General features: G+C 47.3%; 1 protein-coding gene across 1 annotated transcript in view; it reads right to left on the bottom strand.

Annotated features, from left to right (window-relative positions):
* Window positions 1-1,960: 1,960 nt before the first annotated feature.
* The window catches only part of ko (Stork-head domain-containing protein knockout), a 370,856-nt gene continuing 350,267 nt past the window's right edge, over window positions 1,961-22,549 (bottom strand). The window contains exon 5 of the mRNA XM_075879081.1: window positions 1,961-8,783. Within this exon, the coding sequence (XP_075735196.1) occupies window positions 7,230-8,783 (1,554 nt within the window). The 3' untranslated portion in view covers window positions 1,961-7,229. The remainder of the gene's footprint in view (window positions 8,784-22,549) is intronic.

Here is a 22,549-nt window from a genome sequence, read left to right as displayed (position 1 = left end):
AATAATCACATTGTAACTTTGGGACATAAAACCCTAGATATTATTAACATTGATTTCGCCATACGCCGTTATCGCACCGCTTCCTTTCACGTCGAGGCAGCGAAATATTCAAGTGTGATCAAGACGAGAGGGAGTTTTTAAATTGCGTATACACCGCTAACTTTTGCGGTGCGGTCGCTGCCACTGCGCATGCGTCGCAACACGAACCGCCGTTCGGGCTTGCGGTCCGCCCGCATGAAATCTGAAAGAGCGTGTGGCCCGGAAGGCCCCTTTGCGGTGAGCGAGAGTGCTGTGAGCGTGCGTTTGCGGGGCCAAACGCTATTCGAAAGCTCATATGGTGCCCATACGCAAGCGCTACGCCCGCAATGCCCACTAACTTAACATATATTCGGAAACTGCCTACGAACGGCCTATCAAGCTCTGACGTCTAGCGGCACCAACTCTCTTACTTGGAAGTTTTCAGATCAAGATAATCGTATTCAGCGCCGAAATCAAATGCTGTAGCACCTCTGCACTTTCCTAATCATCTGGTGGTACGGCGGAACGGCGTGACCTTCTCTGTTGTTCTCATTGGAGACGGCAAGTGCACTCACGCTGCCGGAGAAAGCGAAACACTTTGCCGTGTTCTCCGCTTCAAGATACGTGCCGACCCGTCCTGGGAGGGGTGAAAGGGGGCATCTTTAATTATGAAGATATGAAGCATTACTACTTAATTAATGAAATCTCGTGCTGTTATTATTACAGACGGAGTGCTTGGAGTTTTCTGCACCTCACCCCGTATCGCAAAATCAGCCCACACTTTACGTCAATAGCACAGTGAAGTGGGGAGAAAGAACACTTGCTCTACTTATCGGTTGACGGACCTTTATGAATTTTATTTCACTAGAACCAGAACCACATTCATATCTTGATCGTTTTGATTCGCTGTTTTCCACAAATAATTCTGTTGTAAAATGCGGACGCAGTATAGCGCCCATCGCTCACGACCCGGGCACTGGTAGTACATAATGAGTTAATTACACTGGCAAATGGAGCGCCGAAAGCGCGCCACAAAGCAGCTAACCTTGCGTGACTGCCTTCCTCTAACCCCTGCACCTGTAACCCATTGACGCTAGCGGACCACTGATTCCACAATTTGCCGAGTCATCCATCGCATGTTGGAAGGCAGGGATGGTAACCAGATGCTAAAGGATCTGACACGGTACCCTCGTGGTGGGGAAATCCGGGATTAGAAAGAGAGAGATAAAAATAAATAAGAATTAAGCACCCACACATGAGAGCGTTTCACTCAGCGTCGTTCAGACAGGCCAGTAGATGTGTTATAACAAGACTAGCAGCTCAGTCCATAGTCATGAACCCTTTAGTAACACAGCAGAACGCTGACGCAAGGAAACGCGATCTCTGTAGCGAGAGAAACGGCTTTCGAAGTGTATATGACTTGAACACAAACTTTGCGATGAGAAAATAACACGTACGAAAAGCCACCTGTTGATCCACTGTAAAAATACGGCGACAGCAACCGCGGGATAAAGCTCCCAGTGGGTCAAAGTACGCCCTTCATACCAAAGAGGAGCCACGCTTCCCCCTCTACGGCAACCCTCCACGCGCCTTCCGCATGGTGAAGATGGCTGGCGCGTTTTCTTTTTGCCCAAGACGCGATCGTACGCAGCCCTCGTACCCTTTAACTCGCACAAATGACACAACACACTCCGGACGATGTTATCAATTTGGACCTTTCGCAGAACATCACGGCGACGGCGACGACGGACGGGAAAAATGCGTCGAGAGTACCTGTGTAGTCTTATCGCTTAATACATGGTGCCGCAGAGCCTTTTGCGCCTGCCAGCGGGTTTTTCCAGTGCTCTTCAGATGGCGCCCTATTGATTGGCAAATCATAACATTCGTTATTTAGCTTTGGTTATTTCACACACTAAATAATGAAACACCAGAAACTTCCAGCTTGTTATTGCAAAAAAAAACACATTTTCCTTTATTTCATTTATTTACAGCAATTCCAAGCGTGTTCAGGCACTTGGCGCTACAGCGAACATAGCGCTGCGAAGCACGCCAAACTTACTGGTAGACGCGCCCAAGGCGAAAAACAAGGACTGGCAAAAAAAAAATGTCGTGGAAAATCAACAGCACAAAAGGTGTGGGCACAAACACGCACTTTGGTGGACGCCACAGAAAACAAGCTGGATGGGGAGGGATGGGGTGACGACACCTGATGTTGCACGGGCGTGTGTGTGTGTGCAGCGTGCAAGACCTGCATAGATGTGTGCTCCCGTGTGCACGACACGCTTCACGACTCATCCTCGACGGAGTTTGAGGAACCCCCGCCGCCACCGCTCCATATAGGCCTCATTCTGCATCTTCTCAAGGTAGAGATTGCGCTCGAGAGGGCTCCATTTTTTCGAAACAGGCATGTGCCGCAGTAAAGAAGGGGGGCTCACTACTTCGGGCCATCAAACGCTATCTCTCCGTCCAGAATGCGAACTGGGCACCACCATCGATCAGTCAGTGTTTTTGCCAAGCACAACTATGTCTTGACGTCCTACAGAAAGACGCCAAGAAAAAAGGTAGACAGAGAGACTGTCAAACAAGTGTACATGAATAGAAAAACGAGAGAGCGTAGCGCAAGCTCCCTGCACAACTAAGCTTTAAAAAAAAAACAGTTCAGAAAAATTGCAATAGGCATGTTTTGCAGGATGTTTCAACAGCTCCGACGTGTGTACACATAAACACTTAAAACGCGCTTTGTTTTTATTCGTATTACGGCCGAGTATCAAACATCCCGCACATAACAACATTGCCATCAACTATAGAGGCTTGCAGAGCGAGTCTACTATATTGGCATCACAAGAAAACACTAAAAGCGAAAGAAACCCGTGTGTGAGTGTGGTGACAAGTTCTGCTACGAGCGGAAGCAATGGATACAGAATACACTAGTTAAATATACAAAGCGGGGAATCAAGATTCGGCGAAAAAACAAAGTTTGAAGTGTACCACAGGACATACAGCGTAAAAACCACACGCAGTGTCTGATCGCTTACGTATATCAAATTCTCATCAGAGCTGGGGAAAAAACAAAAAGTAAACGCAAGACAGCGACCAGTAGGATTCACCTCATATATGCGCCATGATTTCCAGCTATATTGTTGATGTGTTCTGTTGTCAAGCTCTGACGTCCGCATTCGATACAAGTGATGTTAATTTTGAAGCACAGAGTGCCCAATTGACCGCTCAAATTTTCTTCCTCGCAGTTTTCTCAGCATCTGTAGCGTGCGCCATTTTCGTGAACGATTTGTTATTTTTTACGCAAGTGCGGCCCGTTTGCTCAACTTAGGACATTGGAAACGTGGAGAGCAAGCATATCAGACAGTGATGCCGAAAACCAAGCGTTTCCGGTGTGCGACTGTGCTCTAGACAGAGACAAAAAAGAGGCAAGAAGTTTTGGCACTGACCAGTCGCTTGATGTGGTATCTATATATTATTATTTTTCGATCACGAAACTTGGAAAAAGTGAGAGACATAAAGAGAGAGAGAGAGATTGCGGAATGGCGAATGCGTCGTTTAGTACCAGACGTTCGCCAATTTTGGCACAATGAGATATCAAAGATAAATTTAAAAAACAACAGGAAGTGGAGCTCTGCTGTATACCGTAATGAGAAGTGGGAAAAAAGTCTGTGAAAACGCAGATGTGGTCACTGATCTCCACCATTTTAGTGGAGGCTAGCGTTGGTGACAGAGGGAGACACTTCACAACGGCACTTCGCGGGGGGGACGCACTTGCTGGTGGTGGTTGCGTGACAAGTACAGAATGCACGGATGTCCTTTCGTGGAACGATGCGGTGCGCGCCACTCGTTCACTGTCCTGCACTGGTTCCCCTGCCTCACTGATTTAGGTGCCGTTGAACGAGCACGCCGCCTCACCTAGGCTTGGCTTCGCTTCTACGTGTAACGCTACCACTGCGTGCACGTGAAACATGATATCAATGAACTGAGGACTATGTGAGCCGCGGCAATGGCGCGCCAAACTTCTCGGTTTTCCCCGACGCGTTTGTGTGATAGCATCGCTCGGAGAGTCTAACGAAGTAAGAGAAGAAAAAAAAGGGGGGGTGGGGGTGGAGCTCCACTCTACATAAAAAAGAATGCGTAAAGGCGCTCCCCGAGGAGCAAATTAAGTACGACAATGAGGCGAGCAAGCAGGACGATGGCCGTGGCTAGGCTAACGCTTCGTGTGGCTTGAACGATTGTTTGTTTGTATGTTCAATTATTTTCAAAAGGTATTTATTCTTTGTAACTCCACCTTGCACGTGAAAAAAATGTTTTCTAGAATTATACCGATGCCTCCACGTCAGTCGAAAGAAAATGATCACGCTGCTCGTTTTCTTTGTCATACCTTCTTCTTCTTCATGAACGTCTCTTCGTGCACTCTTTGCCACCGCAGTGCGTTCGACGCGAGCTATTAAATTGATAACGTGGCGTTAGACGTCAGCCTATTGCCCCGCCTGTCTCGATGCTCGCACTCCTAGCTGTGTGGTCCCCACGCCCCAATCATCTTTCTTTCTTTTTACCTGTCTGTGCCAGCTTCATTAAAGTTCGCTCTGACCACGCGTAGCTGGCGAGAGCACACGCAGTGACACCGCGCTGTTGACCAATCGCCGTGCCTCATATCCGTGCACCAGCGGCGGTGGCAGCACCACGACGTCCCCCGTTTACTCATGCGATACTAAACCATCAGAAGGCCCGTGTGCGGTGTGTATACGTTGGCGAATCAAGGCCGGCCGTGATACGAGTTCAAGTGTGCTTCTTTCGCGCTCTGACAGGTTAAGCTCGCGGGCCGGGCTTTCGTGGTGAAAGCCTTGTGACTGTTGTGAGATGTATATACCCGTGAGCTGCTGTAACTACGCGGTGTCACAGCAGAAAGGCAGTGATGTGTATTGATCACTATAAGCGGCGAGTAATAAAGGTGTTTAGAAGCTTTAAAAGGACACACACCGACAGCAGCGGCTATAAATTGATTGCTCCTTGTCAGATGGCGCGGCTTTGGGGAAGAAAGATACGCGGTTCTAACCATAACAGGGTTCGCCATTAGGTATACACGATTGAAAAGTGTATAAACGGAACTTTTTTAAGGCACCGATTTTCATTCACACGTATTCACAGTGAGAGGATGGCATAAAACCAATCTGTATATATTTTGCTCACGCGTAGTTGATATGAGCCTGCCAAGTTAGTTTATAACGCCACAAAAGATCGATGCATTACAAGCAAATGTAATGTCCTTGTTCATTTTCCACTTACGGCTCTTCTTTCGTTTCGTTTGAACCAATTTTCACCATTTTTTAGCTTCCTCCAGTGATGACGTTGCACCAGCTGCATTTGTTTTTCTTTTTATATTTTCAGCCTATTCCAGTCCTTACTTTCACTAATTGATTACTCCTTAGCCTATTCTACTGTAGATAGCAACAAAAATTTACATCAATTGTAAGCTAAGCTAGAGCGTTGTCACTCTTGTTACTATTCTTTTTTACCGAAGGAATTTCTACGCGGACTCTTAAAACAAGCGGTTGTTTAATGATGCACTCGTGTGTGCAGGTGTGCACGAGCAGCAACCGCGTTCCCGTGAGATAAAAAGAAATGACGAAAGCGCAGGGATGTTGACAACGCGTCATGTCTGGCCCGGCACATCTTACACGGGAGGACGGCAGAAAGAAACAAGAGATGAAGCAAGAGTAATAATGAATTCATGCGAAAAGTAGGCTAGCACAGCTTCATCAACTTTGATAACTTCAGTCAACCAAGCAGGACTTCCTTTTCTTTCTTTTTTTGTAGTGACGCGTTCGACGTTGACGATGGGCGACGTGAGAACTGCCACCTAGCGGTGGCGTGTCTGTGCACTTGCCAACAAGCAAGCTCCGGTGTCGATGCCCTAACGTTCCCAAACACTTCGCACTTCGTGGCACGAGAACGAACCCGAGGTCCCATGACTCTCGGCGTCATCAGCGCTGTGTGACTGTGAACGAGATCCAGGGACCAACGGGCGGTTTTACGCGAAACACACTCGCTCTTTACTGCCTTGTACAACGCGGCTACAAGACGAGCAAAGAAGCCTGCAACTCCTCTCTCAATCCCCTTTCACCCTATAGCGCTCCTTTGACCTCCACGTAATTGCGTGCAGTTTCCGTGCACAGCACGCCACCATGCTCAGTAGAACTTATCGGTTATTGCAGAGATTAATTTTACAACATTTCATTGTCTGCTCTTGCACATTCATTTGTTTGTTCGTTTGCCTTGAAATCATTCTCGTGTAAATAACCAGATTTAAGTGTTACAGTTTTCAAAACTTACCACATAATCAAACGGGAAAAGGTGTCGGGTTCCTGCTCAAAGCTTTATCGCTGTGGTAACAGAAATGTACAGAGGAAGAACAAAATCGTTAGTACTACTATTATAGTAACTGGTGCTGATATAGCGAAAAATGCACGGACACTGAGTTAAGAGTCATCTGCACAAAACTGCCAACTTCGGGGTCAGCTAGTGACGTTTAAAGCCAGCCTTCGGGTGGTCGAGCGTTCCACTAAGGCTACTACAGCTGATCATCGAGTTTCTGCCATGACCGGTGTATTGAAGGATATGAGTAAGACGTTTCTTGTATGGCTGGCGTACACAAAAATCTAAGACAGTGAAATAGCCTTGACGTTCGCCTCTGCGATGTGAACACTCAGAACCTACACTATTCAGAAGTTTCACTAAGGCGAAAGCTTGCGACGCACATTGGTGTTAATAAGCTTTACAGTGTGCAAGGCAATGAGACACGAGATGTCACTAATACCCGTGAGGCGGGATTGCTCTCGTCCCTAGGTCAGTGCAATCACTCGCGGTTCACTGCATCAATAGGCATAGGAAGGCACTTTGCGAGTCTCTTAAGCGGCATAGCGTCATGCATAAGCAGTGAGTGAGTTCGATTCTGTGTGGCACGGTATGCGATTTTCAATCCGGGCCATCCATCTCTTCTGCTCACATCGCGTAGTGGTCGTCCAGACGTCACAAGCAAGCGTCTGTTGCGGCTGCTGGAGGATTAACGTACATGCACAATTCGGCGTCGGTCTGTCGCCGCTCAGGGTCAGCAGATGCCTGAAGACGTGCCACTTGTGCGCTGGTGCTTTACCGACAAGCGAGTTCTTTCGTCCCTAACTGGCAAGCTGGTGCGGTTGAAATGCCCCCTACACGGGAACTGGTTGCGGGGAGGTGGACACGAAACCACTGTCGTCGGCGCTGCCTTTATTGGCAGAGTCGGCGAAGAAGGCTGCCTTTGCTTCGGCTAGCTTGGCCCTCATGGGCGTGTAGCCGCCTCCGTTTCCATTCATTTTAGTTGGCTTAGATGTCTTGATTATGGTTTTACCAGCAGCAGCCGATGTTTTATTGTTACATGGGTCCGGGCCTGAGGGCTCTGCAGTAACAGCCTTAGGGAGCGCGTGCTGAAGCGAAGTGGTGATGTTGGTTACAGTCCTCGAGCTTCCCACCTCCGTGACAAGCTCCATGTTGACGTCCACTGTGCTCTTGAGATTCCCCATTTTGCCAGTAGACTCGAGCGTCGACTGCACCGATTTCTCTTCGACAATCTTTTTTATGGGGCCAGCGGCAGACGGTGACGATGCTCCGCTTTTCCTCTGGGCCTCAATCTTCTCCTCCAGAATTAGGTTCGTCGCGATCTTCTTGGTGTTCTCGCTAATGTCGTCGTCAATTTTGCCGTTTGTCTGCTTGATTGACACAGTTGTCGTGTTGGTTGATGGCTGCAGGTTCTTCAAAGTCTGTGGAGACGGCTTCGTTTTGTCCAGATCAGCCACTGAGCTCAGGTTCTGTATGTTCTTCAGCGTCACTGTGTCCGTCGTCGTAAAGGTCGTAGTCGTCGTTGTCCTTCGGGGTTCGATTACTTGCGGCTGTGGAGGCACCTTGCTGATTACCATAGGTCCACACTGCAGGTTCTTAATGGCTGCGATAGGACGCGGTTCAACTTTCTCCTCCGCCTTGTGCAAGTTCTTGAGGTCGTCAGCGCTGATGTGCGCGCCTCCACGCATAGGGAAAGCGGCCGCCGATGGTTGCTGCTGAAGGTTTTTCATGGAGAAGGCTGCCGGTGCATTTCTCTGCGCCTCGGCTCGGATCCTGGACGTCGCCACATTATCAATGTCCAAGGTTGTTCCCGCGATGCTACTTCGGCGAGCTTCAAATGTGGCCAAAGGTACTGGTCCTGGTCTCGGTAACCTGTTGTTAGTGTAGTCGGATGGCTGTTGCGGCTTACCGCTAGGTGGCAGTTCATCAACTGCGCTGGCCTTCTCGAGGGCATTGTTGGTGAAGTTGGGTGGTCTGTACCTCTGGTCGTCCTGCCGAAGGCCTCCGTTGTTCAGCCTCTCCAAAGGAAGTGGTGGCAAGGCTCTCTGATGGCGGTAAGCACGGCGAGACAGTGGCGGTGTTCTGATCTCGGCCGTTGAAGGAAGGCGTCGGTTGGTGGCCGCTGACTGAGCGCCGCCATGGCGCGACCCGTTGTTCTGGCTGTGGTTGTTGCGGCGCGCCGCTGGAGACGCGCTGCGGTGTCGGTAAAGCAGTGTGCCCGAAGAGTCCAGGTCCTCAGCAGCTGCTAGAGCTGCCGCCTTGCGGGGACCACGGTAGTAGCCTCTCGAACTGCGAGACCGTCGATCCGAGCGATCCAGACTGGCGTCCGGTGTGTCCCCATTACTGGAGTGCCGCTCGCGGGCTCGATTCGTGCTCGATGATCTCGGCTGCACACAAAAAGAAGAAACAAGATTGATTTACCACAGCGAAATCACTTGCACAATTTGAACAAAAAATGAGACGCGTGAAAGAACAACGACAGAGGAAATAAATTGGTCACAATATATCAACGTATTCAAGGCAAGGAGACAACGTTGTGCTGCTCTAAATTGTAGCTTACGAGGGCGTAAAAATTAACACTAAGACTGAGTGAGCTTCAGTGTAGCCAGTAAGAAAACATTGTACATCGAAAATTGTTTGAAGCTCAAACATGCCAAGCGTAAAGCATGTTTTCAATAGTTCTGTCTGCATGGCAGAAGATGCTACATCAGGAGTCTATATAGCTACGCACAAAAAAAAAAATGTTTTGCCTTATATCGTACAACCGATAAATTTATGCCATATTTGATTGGATGGTTTGTTATGTGGAGTTTAACGTCCCAAAACCACCAATGAGAGACGCTGTAGTGGAGGGCTCCAGAAATTTTGACCACCTGGTGTTCTTTAACGTGCACCCAAATCTGAGCACACGGGCCTACAGAATTTCCGCCTCCATCGGAAATGCAGCCGCCGCAGCCAGGATTCGATCCCACGACCTGCGGCTCAGCAGTCGAGTGCCTTAGCCATAGACCTCCACGGCGGGGCAAATTTATGCTAAATGCCTTCCTAATTTATAACATGATATATTTGTGTTTTTAACGTACAATTTGGTCCTATACCATAAGATATACGAATACGGGCTTGTCCTATACGCCAGATATAAAAGCACTGCGATGGTTATGGAATGCAAGGCGAACTATAACGGTATCACAAGCAATTTAAGGGAATTTGATGATCGCAGATCACCTGTTAAAGCTTTGCCGGCACATTCGTTAGAAATGTATACTGTACTCGCTCTATTAGCGAACTTACCATTGCAGTAGCTTACAATAGTGCCACGTATTCGTTTTAATATAGTAATGTCAATCAAAATAACCACTTCTGACCTTAAATAAAAGCTGATTGTCAGCCAGACCAAGAAGAATATAAAATCGGGTAGCGAAAAAAAAAAGCAAGTTTTCTACTGGTTGCCGTTGTGTTTCACTACGATAACAGTGGAAGAATAACCTGCTATAAAAAAAAAAAAAGGTGCGAATCGATCAATACAGTCACAAAGCAACGATTCTATTTTATACTCTTCTTCAGTAATCTGAACCCCTCTTTGTTACAACTGCCGGTTGGTGGAGAGCTGAGTAGCATAAGCGAAGGGAATCTGTACATCGCGTAGTGGTCCTATATTTGTTAAAAGCAACACTGCAGCTGTGGCTCAGCCCAAGCACTATAGAGACAAACAATCGAGATAGTTACCACAAAAAAAAAAAAAAAACACGTACGCATGATTTTCTTACTTTTGTGTTGCCCTTCGAACACACAAAAAATATTCGCACGTGGTTATTAACCTTTCCAGACGTCAGAGCCGACATAGTGGCTCGTGAGAAACGCTGACTAACAACGCAATACGACGATTTTTTTCGAAGACTTCAAAATTACAACCGGAAGAAACAATTTGCTTGTCCGTGAAACAACACCAATGGAAGTCGGCGATCTAAATACAGTGCGCAAACATTTTTCGCATCAAGCTTATCGGCGCCGTAATCGCATCCATTAGGATTTTTCATCAGCACCGGAAACGAGAACAATTTTCCTGCATTGTTTCCACCCTGTGACCCAACCGAGCAACCAGAGCAGTCACGAGCTGTCCTCGCTTCCCCTTTTATTTTCGTCCACATATAGATTAATGCGACAGCGTACGGTGGTCCTGGCTCGGCAATGGAAAACCTTGTCCTTACAATCGCACACGAATGAACTTCCAGCTGCGTGACCCATCTCGTGTATATACGCTGCTTGGACGCTTTAAAGAATTGCAGCGGAGCAACCAGTTACGTTTATTTAAGCGCCGCGCCGTTACGCAGAGGCATCGCCGAGTTGATGCGCACAAGCCGCTTTTTCAAACGAGGAAAGTTTGCCTCTGCCTACTGTTGCTGCGTAGGACTACACGCTCAACTGCACACCCGATGGAATACGTATGATCTTAAAGCCAGTGCGAAAGCATTAATCAAGCCGAAACATTTATTACGAGGCTGCATGAAAAGAAACAGGCCTCCTGTGTATAGCACTCGACTGCCATGCAGCACGCTTTTGCTGCTCGACCGGCCAGCGGGCACCGATGCTGCACTAACAGACAGCGCAGAGCTCGTTTTAATCGGACCACATCCCAACACCTCCACCTTCACCAATCGGCCCCGCCTGTATTTTATTTAGCGAGGCAATCATTAAGTTACCTGATCTCTCTCTCTCGCCATAGCTGATGCGGAAAAAAAAAAAGAGAGAGAAAGTACTGTTCGACTACGCTGCACAGCCCCTGGTCGAGCGCTATACTTCAGTACAGACGAATGCAAATCAAGCGCGAGAAGCAGCCCACAGAAACCATTTGGGAAGAGCAGGCACTTTGCTTTTCTCGCCGGTCGATGGAGTTATTCCCTGCACCGTATACGTTCCAACGATCGGTCTCTTCCTTTTGCCCTTCTTGGAGCGGTCGTTACTTTTCCGCCACGCTTTGTGGGCGTACCTCGGTAGTTCCGTTCAGCACTACGTGGCCTATTTTTTTCCCTAAAGGGCCCGCAAACATTTTTTTCGACTGCCTTCTGTAGCATGCGTGGAGGAGTTAGTGAAGTATTGGACACTGAAATTAAAGCACAAACGAATTTTAAAAATTAGCAGCTGATCCACGAAGTGAATGCTGATGATGGAGTGATGCTATAGTTCCTAAGGCCCATAATGTCTATGTTGACGTCGCTGACTGATATAAAGGACGGGCAAAGGGATGGACGGATGGACGGCGGATGGATTCATGGACAGTCGGGTGGACAGATGTACGGACAGAGTACCGGGTCTATTTTTAAATTATATACGTGCTACGAACGCTCTGTGTACGGTTTATGTAACACCTGTGTTGCGGTCCGTCGGGAGGCTACGACAACGATGGCGTCAACGAACATCGTATGAGCCTAAGGAGCTTCAATCCTAAAAAGTTGTGCACAAGTCTCCCCTCAGGGAGGGCGCACCACACCGCAAATAGTGTCGTGTTTTGTCATTGTTTTCAGTACGTATATGATAATTCAAAAATGTTTTTGTAGCTGGTGGAGTATAAAGAATGTATTTTATTTTTTTTATTCCATACCTCAACAAGGTGGCTTAGGCGGGAACACACGAATGTTAAGTGTTAATTGGCCTACCAAGCCCATGAGTAAATAGGCAAAACCGGTGGCGTCACTGTCAGACGACCAAACGCCGTTTCCACGATTCGTGAGCTTGGGCGAGTTGAGGCAAGTTGATATATATATATATATATATATATATATATATATATATATATATATATATATATATATATATATATATATATATATATATATATATATATGAGCCTATAAGGTAATTAGGTATTAATCAGGCACCAATCATGTACGGTCTGTCGTAGTGCTATACGTAAAGCATGCTGTGAGCGCCACATGGAACACTGACGAAAGAGGAGACAAAAATTGACCCCGTATATGTATGTAACCTGCAAATGTCGTCGAAAGACGATAGTCTTGCGTGTGGAAAGAGTGAACAAAACATTTGATGTTCTTCGCAAGAAAATCGGTGAATGGTATTTCGGAGGCACTCGTTAGAGTGCCCCGAGCGTGCAGCGGAGGCGAACGAGCGCATCAAATCACGTCACACGTAAGACATGAGCGCCATCTGGCAGTTTTTTTTTTTTGAAAACAAAGCGCGTGGCCCTGAGACGGGTGTGCGCCCCCATCTAAGAGGTGATAAGGTGTAGAACGCAAGGCGACGGGTAGGTGCCACCACTGTGTCATCTTAGCAAAGCGTTCGAAACACTCGCTTCTTAGTGCAAGCGTTGCATGGTCAGCGCAGCGTGATAAGCGCTATGGTCCTTAGAATTACATATATGTATGTCTCTTCTAGTAAAAGACGAACATGCAGAATATATAGGTGTTGTTATGGTGCCTCAGATATCCGCAATAATTGCTCTTTAATTGACAATCGCACACGTATGAACGCTGATTCTTGAGAAACATTGGTGGGCGCGGCAGATGGGGTCGGCCGTTCGGGGTATCGGCTGCTGTTGTTTAGAGTACCCAGTTCGCGGTAACGGTGGACAAACAGACAAATGTACAGACAGACAGACAGACAGACAGACAGACAGACCAAAGTTTTTGCGTCGAAGGTCTCCAAGAAAGACTATCATGTTTAAAAGATTCTGGATAGTTACATTATCCCAGTTCAGTAGGCTGCGATCTTGTCGTCGTTTGCGCACTTATACAGTGATTCTGCGCGTAGTGTGCCAGTTTTTTTATAGTTTCCTCGTGTTGTCGCCTTCTGTTGTCTGTGGTGCCACCAGGAACAAACAAAAAGAAAAAAAACCCTGCTGGTAGTGTATCATAAAAAGAGTTTGCTTTAACGCAACCTGCCGAGTCGCAAGAAAAGACGGCGACCCCCGTCAAACTACCACCTGCCCGGATATAGTTATTTTATTCTTTTTGGTAGTTAGTATATTACCATGAGTCAAAGAAAGGGAGGAGATGACGAGAGAGCGAGTTAAAAAGGGAAGAAGAAAGACGAATCACGTCGAATTACACGCAGCCGGCGACGAACAAAATTTACACTTTTCCCCGCACTGATTGCAGTTCAGGCATAGTCGGCACAAAGAACGATGACACGTGACGGGAGGAGCTCACGTCACAAGCTGAATACCGTTTCTTCAAGGAAGAGGTACAGAACAAAGGAACAAAAAAAAAGAGACATCATTCGAAGAAAGCGACGACGTGTCGAAGGAAGGCGGGCATTGCGGCGAGAGCTGGGAACGTGTCGCGCGTGGGCGTCAGAGAAATCGAGTGTGACCGTTTCTCTGGACACTCGAAGCCGTCAAAAAAGTACATATAAAATAAATAAATAAAGAAGCAGGGGGGGGGGGTGTTCGCTCACATCGTGCGAAGCGGTTGTTGTGTACTGTACAGTATATAATATACGAGCCTGTCGCGCTGTACATTGACCGTTTCTTCCGCGTGCTATAAAACCGGATTTCGCACCGACGACAGCACCCTTGTTAGCTGAGTGCCGTGTACGCTGCGGTCTGACCACGCGGTTGACGCGCGGCGGTAATTCGACGCACCGTCGACAAAGGCCCCGAAAGACGAAAGGAAAGTGCGTGAATGACTCGCTGCGAAGCTCTCGGTGGACTGCTCCGGACGGGTCTCCGCAATAACGGCCCGGTGACGTGCGGGTATTTAACCCGAGAGACGAACTGATTGATATGTGGGGTTTAACGTCCCAAAACCGAGAGACGAAAAGCCTCGTGCAGACGGCAAAACGCGTCATGGCGGCGCAACTTCGAACGTAATGTGCTGTATGTTACAAAAGGTCGGATCGCTTCCAACGTTTCCATTTCGGAGTTCCTATTATGCGATTACAAAGATACACAGCGAAATAAATAAAAGAAACGTCGCTATTTTCGGATAAATGTTGTATCATACATATCGAGATGCTTAGCCCCCTGTCTCCTTTTTTTTTTTTTGCGTCGAAAAAATTTTCTGCGAACTTCTGTGGTATACTCAAGCGGAGTATAGTACACGCTAAGATGTGGATTCATAGTTTATCCATTTGTACGCAGCACTTAGGGGTGAATGCATCCACCCAGCCAATGCAAATAATGGATTGTGCAAAAATTAGAGCAGCAAAAAGTGCGGGCGCTTCTCCTTTGAAACAGGCGATACGCCATTCGAGGTTATTATATCTGCGGAGCTTCAATGAAAAAAAGTAGAGAATGCCCCCAAGAAGTTTCTGGCATAACGCAGCCACATTGCAATGCCCAAAAGAGGAAAACAAAACCCACTCATGTAGTCACGTCATCCAGACTCTTCGCAGCTGCAGGTCTGATAAATCTTACACACGCGTAACCCCGTGCGCTATATATGTGGCCGCTGAATCCGAACACCATTCACATACCTAAGTCCGATGCTGAAATGTGGCTTAACATTACGCGAGTCAGGGACATTAACTGTCGCATGTTATAGTGCAGTGCGAGAACATATCTTGGTTGTCAAACAAAAGTGTACGAAATTTTTTTACGGTTTTACGCTTCATTACAATATATAATGTTAACAAAATGTTTTGAATTCACACAATGCGATTTATTAAAATCTAACTAAAATGCGCGCGGAAATGCATCGACCTACAGCCATTCACTTTCAGTTTCACTACAGCGCGATGTTTAGTGACAGGGTATCCCTGTGTCTGAGCGTATAGGACGATACTATAGAGATATGCAAATGTCACAATACATACTAATTTATGCACTAACTTTTCCAGCTCCCGGGGCTTCATTGGCATCGACAACATGCGCCGCACTCGCCATAGCTTTTCCATCGCAACTGCCGTTTGCCATCGGCCGGTAGCCTTCAACATGTCCTTTGTTAAGATTAGCTACAATGTCATACTCTATAGTGCGCAGCAATTCTAGAGCGTTTGTTCTAGCACATTTCTTGCGAATACGGACCTATACGTTTTTCCTACAGCATATGCGAGCCACACACGACAGCAGATGGACCACGCGGCACTTATTACTGATTGATTGAGACGTGTACGAAAGGACGCACTCACGCACGGTAGCCTATACATGACGGCGACACATCATTAACTAATTAAAAGCGCTTAATTGCCCCTGATTGCACGCTTCGCAGCTCTGCATGCAGTAGCACCCACTCCTTAAATTCGCGCGCATTCGAGAAGCAAAAGAAGAACAAAGCACAAAAACCGTCGGCGTGCGGATAAGTTTGTAATGGGGCAGGACGCTGCGCACACTTGCGCAGCTCTCGATCTCCACACACACACACACACACACACACACACACACACACACACACACACACACACACACACACACACACACACACACACACACACACACACAATATATATATATATATATATATATATATATATATATATATATATATATATATATATATATATATATATATATATATATATATATATATATATATATACGCACACACAGGGCGCAGTGTGGCACACTGTGTGAGACCCGTAATTTACAATTTGCTACAGCTACTGTGGCCCTCGAGATATGGCGCAACAACAGTGCGTGCCATTGACTTTTAGAGCCAAGAAAATGAAGCGGCCTATATTTTTTTTTCTCCCTTTCCCTCGGCCACTCAGTGCGCGTGCACGCTCGCTTAGCCACTTGGCAAAATCGGTCCAAGATGAGCGCCGCGCGCCATTGAGACCGATTCCTCGCTCGAGAATTTCACTGCCCGGGTGTCTTTTTGCTCCAGAGATGGGCGCGTGTGGCGGCGCGCTTGCCTCTCGGGCAACCCTCGAGCAGCTGCGAAGTGCACGAGAAAGCGGGAGTGCGGAGCGAGGCAGCCAATAGGTGTCGACAGCCGGTGTGTGAGCATGTGTGCTCGCGCGCAGTTCCTGGATCGACGCCGCCCTACTTGGGGCGTTTTCTTCTGTGGTCAGAGGAAGTGCTACGGGTTCGACCCGCCGAGAGATCAGCGGCACGGATCTGTGCAGCACGCATGAAAAAATAAAGAAGCAGAAAGACGACAAGCTGCGCACACGGGCGTTGACACGGACTGGTCGGAGGTGGTTGTTTGAGGGACTTCATCACAAATATACATGCGACCACGCTGCCCATGCTAAATAGGTTCAAGAAAAACAGCAGATTCTCTTATTCAAAAGCGAAATGAATTTCCTGGTGCAAATGTGTAGTCACCTATAGTGGTACATATATGAAAATATTACACAAATATTCGCATATTTGACCGATTTCTCCGGCTGTGAGATCTCCCCCGCCAGTCGTATGTAGCGTGGAAGAACTCAGCGCAACGTCGCCTGTTCTCGCCTCCGACGCATACGCAAAGATCGCTGTCGCGCGGAGTTCGTGTTGGTGCGAAATACCCTGTGCATACAGACCAGCGTCAAAGCCTCATCAAGAGCGCAATTAACGACTCCAGCTTCCAAATGCGTAAATACAGCCATTTGGTCAGGAGTTGCAGGCCTTGTGCTGCTTGGATTTGGTGTCTATTCATCCTGTTGTGGGAAGATTGAGAACGTGAAGCGGCATGTCCACCACGAATCCACAGCACAGTGAGGAACGACAGAGGGCGTAACGTACGTGCACGGGACCCTAATTAGAGCTTTTACGCCGCAGTAAAAGAAACTTACGATAAAAAAAAAACAATAACTGGGGCTTGCAATGTGAAGCGTCTGACGCTTGGACGCGCTGGATACAGCGTGATTTGGCAGAAACACAATGCACAGGAAAAGAATTACGAAATGTATGGAAATGGCGCGATTAATCAGCTATATATTGAGTGAAAAAAAACATACAAAACAGCCATCTACAAAATGACTACTGGAACAACCGAATTCCAACCACAGCCAGTTTTATCGCGCTGGCATGCTGTAGGATTACAAGGATTGGCATATATAACTTCCAACTAACCAATTATATATCGCTTTACGAGTGCGAAGGGTGCAAATATAGCCTATCGAAAAATCGCTTTAACGGTGCGAAGTGGATAAAATAGGCATACGACTTAGGCGTGAAACATTTATTTATCACAGCCTACAAAAGCATCACGATTCCGAATACACCGCCGGGTCGCGCTACACATATGAGGCCTGTATTTGCTCCCTACGGAAGCAGAGATGCGCATAGGTTCGCCATTACGTTCAACGGCTGTGCAGTGAAGCCACTCGTCGCGCTCGCAGGAGAAAAATACGGCGCGATGTTGCGGCGCGGGCGGCGTGCCGTAGACTGCGTGCCGTGAGCTGAGCGAGATTGCACTGTTGCAGTGAGGTGGTATACCGCGAAAATGCTTCAGGCCCGTGAGCTTAGATTTAGGTGGACGTTAAAAACCCCAGGTGATCAAAGTTAGCGGAGCCTTCCACTACGGCGTCTCTCATTATATGCTTTCGAACGTTAAACTAAACAATCAAATTAGGTGAAAGAGATTGAAAAAAAAATAACTCATTCGAAATAACGCCGTGGCGTGGTTTTTACACGAAACGTACGATGCGCAATGTTTTTGCAAGAACAACTTTGTGATTGCCTAGTGTATTTTGACCTTGCTAGATGGCGCCACCTCTCCAGTCTGTCAGTGACTGAAACGTTTGCGGCTTCAATGTTCTGGCCATTCTAGCTTTGGTAATCTGGCTGAAATAGTGTAATCGCTACAAGTGCGCGCACTTCTGCTTGTTTTGACTGGATGTCTGGAGTCTCCACAGTGCGGATATCGCGAACTCCTACAAACGAAGGTGGATTTGCAAGATAGCGCTGCAAACGTGAAGCCTATCCGGTGGGAAGTTTATGTTACGTAAAGGTTCACGTTCTGTAAAGACCCTCACATGCGCAGATGTTCTCCGGTAACACGTAACGTAAAGAAGTACACGTACAAGCTAACAATCCCTAATGGTGGTCACGACGAGACTTAAAACGGCACGAGCAGAAAACGCGTGGCCGCCGCGCCATCGTGCACGTAAAGCTGGCTTCGCCGCACGAAATTGAAATATTTGATGTTATTTTGCACGTGAAAGCGCTCGCCGAATAGTGGAGTGAGCGGCGAAAGGGAAAGGTATGTGCAACTCTGCTACGTAAAGGCAGCATATACAGTAACTCTAAAGGAGGCCCAGTTACAAGTTACGAGTGAACACCGACTAAGCTTAGTGGTCGGTGTTAGCACATTGATTATACCACCAGCGGAGGAATAGTATAAATTTGTAAAATTAGACGTATATAGGTCATGTGCGTCGCAGATATTTTTACACAACACTACGTATACCGTGACGGAGAAAGACTTTTACGCCACAGTATATTAGACGGCAAGCAAATCACTTACGGACATAGCAAAGGTACTCGGCGATTATTGGAAAGAAGGTCTCGAGAACGAGCAGCTTTGAGAACTGAAAGTTTATGACAGGGTGACTCTGTGTCTTCTGCGTGCTCTCAAAGCCAAAGCTTTGCCACCGATTCAGTAGCCCCATTCCGAGCCATACGTGTTCCTAACGTATTACCCGAGGCGGAATCGTCGCAGAGAGCGAAAGTACATAGTGGCCAGGTCGTCTGAGGCACTTGGCCGTTGTGCGTGGTACATGACACGGTGAACGACAGGAGGGGCTGAACGAGACCACGCTGCCGATGGAACGCGGAAACCGCGAGCGAGCGTGGCATATCGCGCGAAGTCCGCTTTAACAACCTAACGGACAACGAAACCGCTGGCGGCGATCGCACGGCTCGTGTATAATAGCGCCAGGTACGTGATACCCCGCGCGCGCTAAGAGGCGACCGCGAGGCACACCGCGCGCCGGAGACGCCTACTCGGCCGCGCACCGCTATAAACAACTGCCAGCCTTTCGCCGCATCAGGGGCCGTTGTTCCCTGCGCAGAACGCTACAAGGCCGCATTGTGGTCTTTCCTGCACTCGGGAGTCACGTGCACTCCGTGGATCGCCGCTGGCTTTCTCTGACAACCGCGAATCCAACAGCCCGATAAGGAGCGAAATATGTACGTACTCTCGTAGGAGAGGTCAGCCGATGATCTCGCTCCATCATGAGAACCTGACGGCATACACACAGAACTGAATACCAGCTTCACCACGTCATATAGTAGAATAAAAAAAAAGTTGTCGGGAATCGAACCTTGCGAAGACGACTCGTGACTCGAGAGAAAAGCCGTACAGGGCAAATCTTTGGAGATACATTTTGACGACTCGAATCTATTCTATAACCAAATGACGAGCGTAATGGCAACGAGAATCCGGCTATCGTGGCTGGGAGAGCAGAAACCTCGATATCATTAAAATGTGGCATCATATTGGCATGCTCATTTAAACACTGCGGCGAGTGATGACCGTGAAAGCTGAAAAATAATGTATGGTCACTTCTTGCCAATGTATTTATAATCAGCTGTAGGTTATTATACAGGTTCCCTAATATAATGATAATTTGGGGGGGGGGGGGGTTTAGTGCGAGCAGAACGATATGCACGTGAGGCACGCCGGAAATTTCGACCACCTAGGGTTTCTATCTCGCGCGTAATTCTATAGCGTTTTGTCTCCATCGAAATTCGGCCACCACGGCCCGCGGATAGAACCAACGTCTTTCGGCTCAGTGTAACTAATGCCACCTTAAGGGACGTTAGAGAGGCAAATCATTTTACTTGTATCATTAGTAAACTACGCTATACGGGAATACTGAAACGCTCGCTTTTTTTTTTTCGCAAGAGGCCGCTCTATCCACACCTAAAAAAAAAGGTAGTCTAAAAGTTAGTAACACCGGTTTTTAAAGCACATGTCAACTTTACTACGTGTCCCCGATGATTTACTACTATTCATATACATTTATGAGAAGTCGTAAGCGTTGCCACTACTGCTCTGCGTTCTAAGGTTAGTGAAGGTTACTATATACTTGTGTACGTGACGTGTAACTAGGCGTTACTAGATCTTTCTACTGGTCATAGCATGCTGAAATCGCGACAGTTCTATAAAAAATCATACAAGCTATAATTTTCTTATGTCTTAATAACAGTTTTGTGTTACACATGGCGCACTCATATGCAAGCAAGTAATAAGGTATAAGAACCTGCGTCCAAACTTCGATTACATGTCTGTACGTTCATGACTGTTCGTTGTTACAAAATGTGTCGCACAAAAGTGTAAATAGCTTCGAAGTTGGTATTGTGATACTGTCTCTAAGCGTGGGTGTGTGTACCTGTTGTCACTTATGGTTCTCTAATACCTCACTTGGGGCCCCATCCACCAGTTTCTAACCCCTCTTTCTCTTTGTTTTTTTTTTCTTTTAATAAACGATTTTTTCATTTCATTCCCTAACATATATATGCATTAACGGTTAGAAGATGTCATTGGTGACGTAATCTACCAGGTCTATCTGCATATACCCTATTACGTTTAAATTAATTTGTGGCACAGAATACATGCCGAAGTTGGGAGTGCTAAAAGCGCTGAGTTGGGAGCATTGCTTTGTAATCTATTTTAACAACGTCATCAATATACACCACTGTTTAGGATCCTGACGAAACGTAATTGATTATATTAGTATTTTAAATAAATAAATAAATAAATTCACAATAAAAACTTTTCGAGAAAGACAGCAGACATCGCCAGGCGTGAACTAAACCATGCCCTACAATTAATTGAGACCCGAGATTTCCTTTTTGAAAATTCAGTACGTTTTTTTTGCAAATAATCTGTTCGTACAGCATAGAAAACAAATCTTTGTTTTGGAAATAAGGAACCATGACTGCGTTGAATGTATGCGTGCCTCGGTTATTGTACGCGCATTCATTCGAACCTCGACTCAAGTAACGGGTGTAGTTAGTGAATTGGCCGAGAACACTGAACAGTACTCGATAGCGTGACGTGGTTGATTACAATATAGTGGCGCAAACGCGATAATTGAGGACACTGACAAAGGATATTATAATAATACCATGTGGAGTTTTACATACCAAAACCACGATATATTTATGAGAGACACTGTAGTGGAGCCCTCCACTACCATTTGACTATCTGGCGTTCTTTAACGTGCACTGACATCACACAGTACACGGGCATCTATCATCAGTATACCCTCCTGGCCATCAAGAGACAACTTACGGGTGTGTAGACAAGCGAACTCCAACCATTATCTTTAAGAGTCTTGAACACTATGGGCTCCTGTAATGGCGGACAATGCGCGTCTTGTAACAACGCGAACTACCCCGTGGGCCCTCGGCCGATTTGTAAATTGTCACGCTCCGAGGCGCGACCCGTGGCACAAACGAAACGAGGAAGCTCTCCCTGTTGTGCCTCCCATGGTTGCGTTGCATCTCAGATCACACGGTGTCGATGCGTTGACAGCACGCGGGGCGGACGTGCCGACGACGCCACTGCACGCTGTCCCAGGAGGGATGCGTAGTAGCACGCATGCATGAACGATGACCAAGATAGCTCTAGGGTGCATGCGCGTCAGGTGGGCTGGCGCAACGCGGACGAGGAAATTGTAAATAACTGTGATCGCACATCGTGGTCACTGCCACCTCCGCTGCGCCCTCGCTGACCCGGCCGCGAAGGGGTTGTGCCGCGAGGCTTTACGGCCGAGAACACCTTCTGCCTTATTTCGTCGTCGTCGTCGACCCCCCCAACCTCTCTTCACAGGAACTCTTGCACGAATGTGTCGATGCTTCGAGCAAGCTGACCCAGAAGGTACACACCCAGCAAGACGTCGAAGAGCTTCCACCTTTTGTAGTCCCAACTCATTACTTCTTTTTTCTGGTATTACTGTTTCTGCAAGCAGCATGCACAACCATCACAAATGAGCCGCGTACTCGCATCCATTCTTTAACGCTTACTTATATCACGTTCGTTTCCGCTTGCAGCCCTGCATACGCGGTGTATTATTATTTTGTGAAACGAGAGGGAAGCATATCTTCTATAACCATAGATAAGTAGTGATGGCATCGGTCTGGGAGAAGCTATAGTGATGAGCTCTGTGGTGTAGGAATGCGTAGAAACAGTTTTATTCAGAATCACTTGTTTTTTTACACGCCACCTTAAGATCCCCCTCCCCCCTCCGAACTCGTTCTCAGTTTTGTACGTCTTGACGTCAAATTAACAAAGTCGCAAAACGCCGATTGCATCCGCGC

This window comes from Rhipicephalus microplus, chromosome X (assembly GCF_043290135.1).
Source record: "Rhipicephalus microplus isolate Deutch F79 chromosome X, USDA_Rmic, whole genome shotgun sequence".
Taxonomy (NCBI): Eukaryota; Metazoa; Arthropoda; class Arachnida; order Ixodida; family Ixodidae; genus Rhipicephalus; species Rhipicephalus microplus.
Note: the sequence above shows the minus strand (reverse complement) of the source record. Positions and strands in the feature narration are given on the sequence as shown.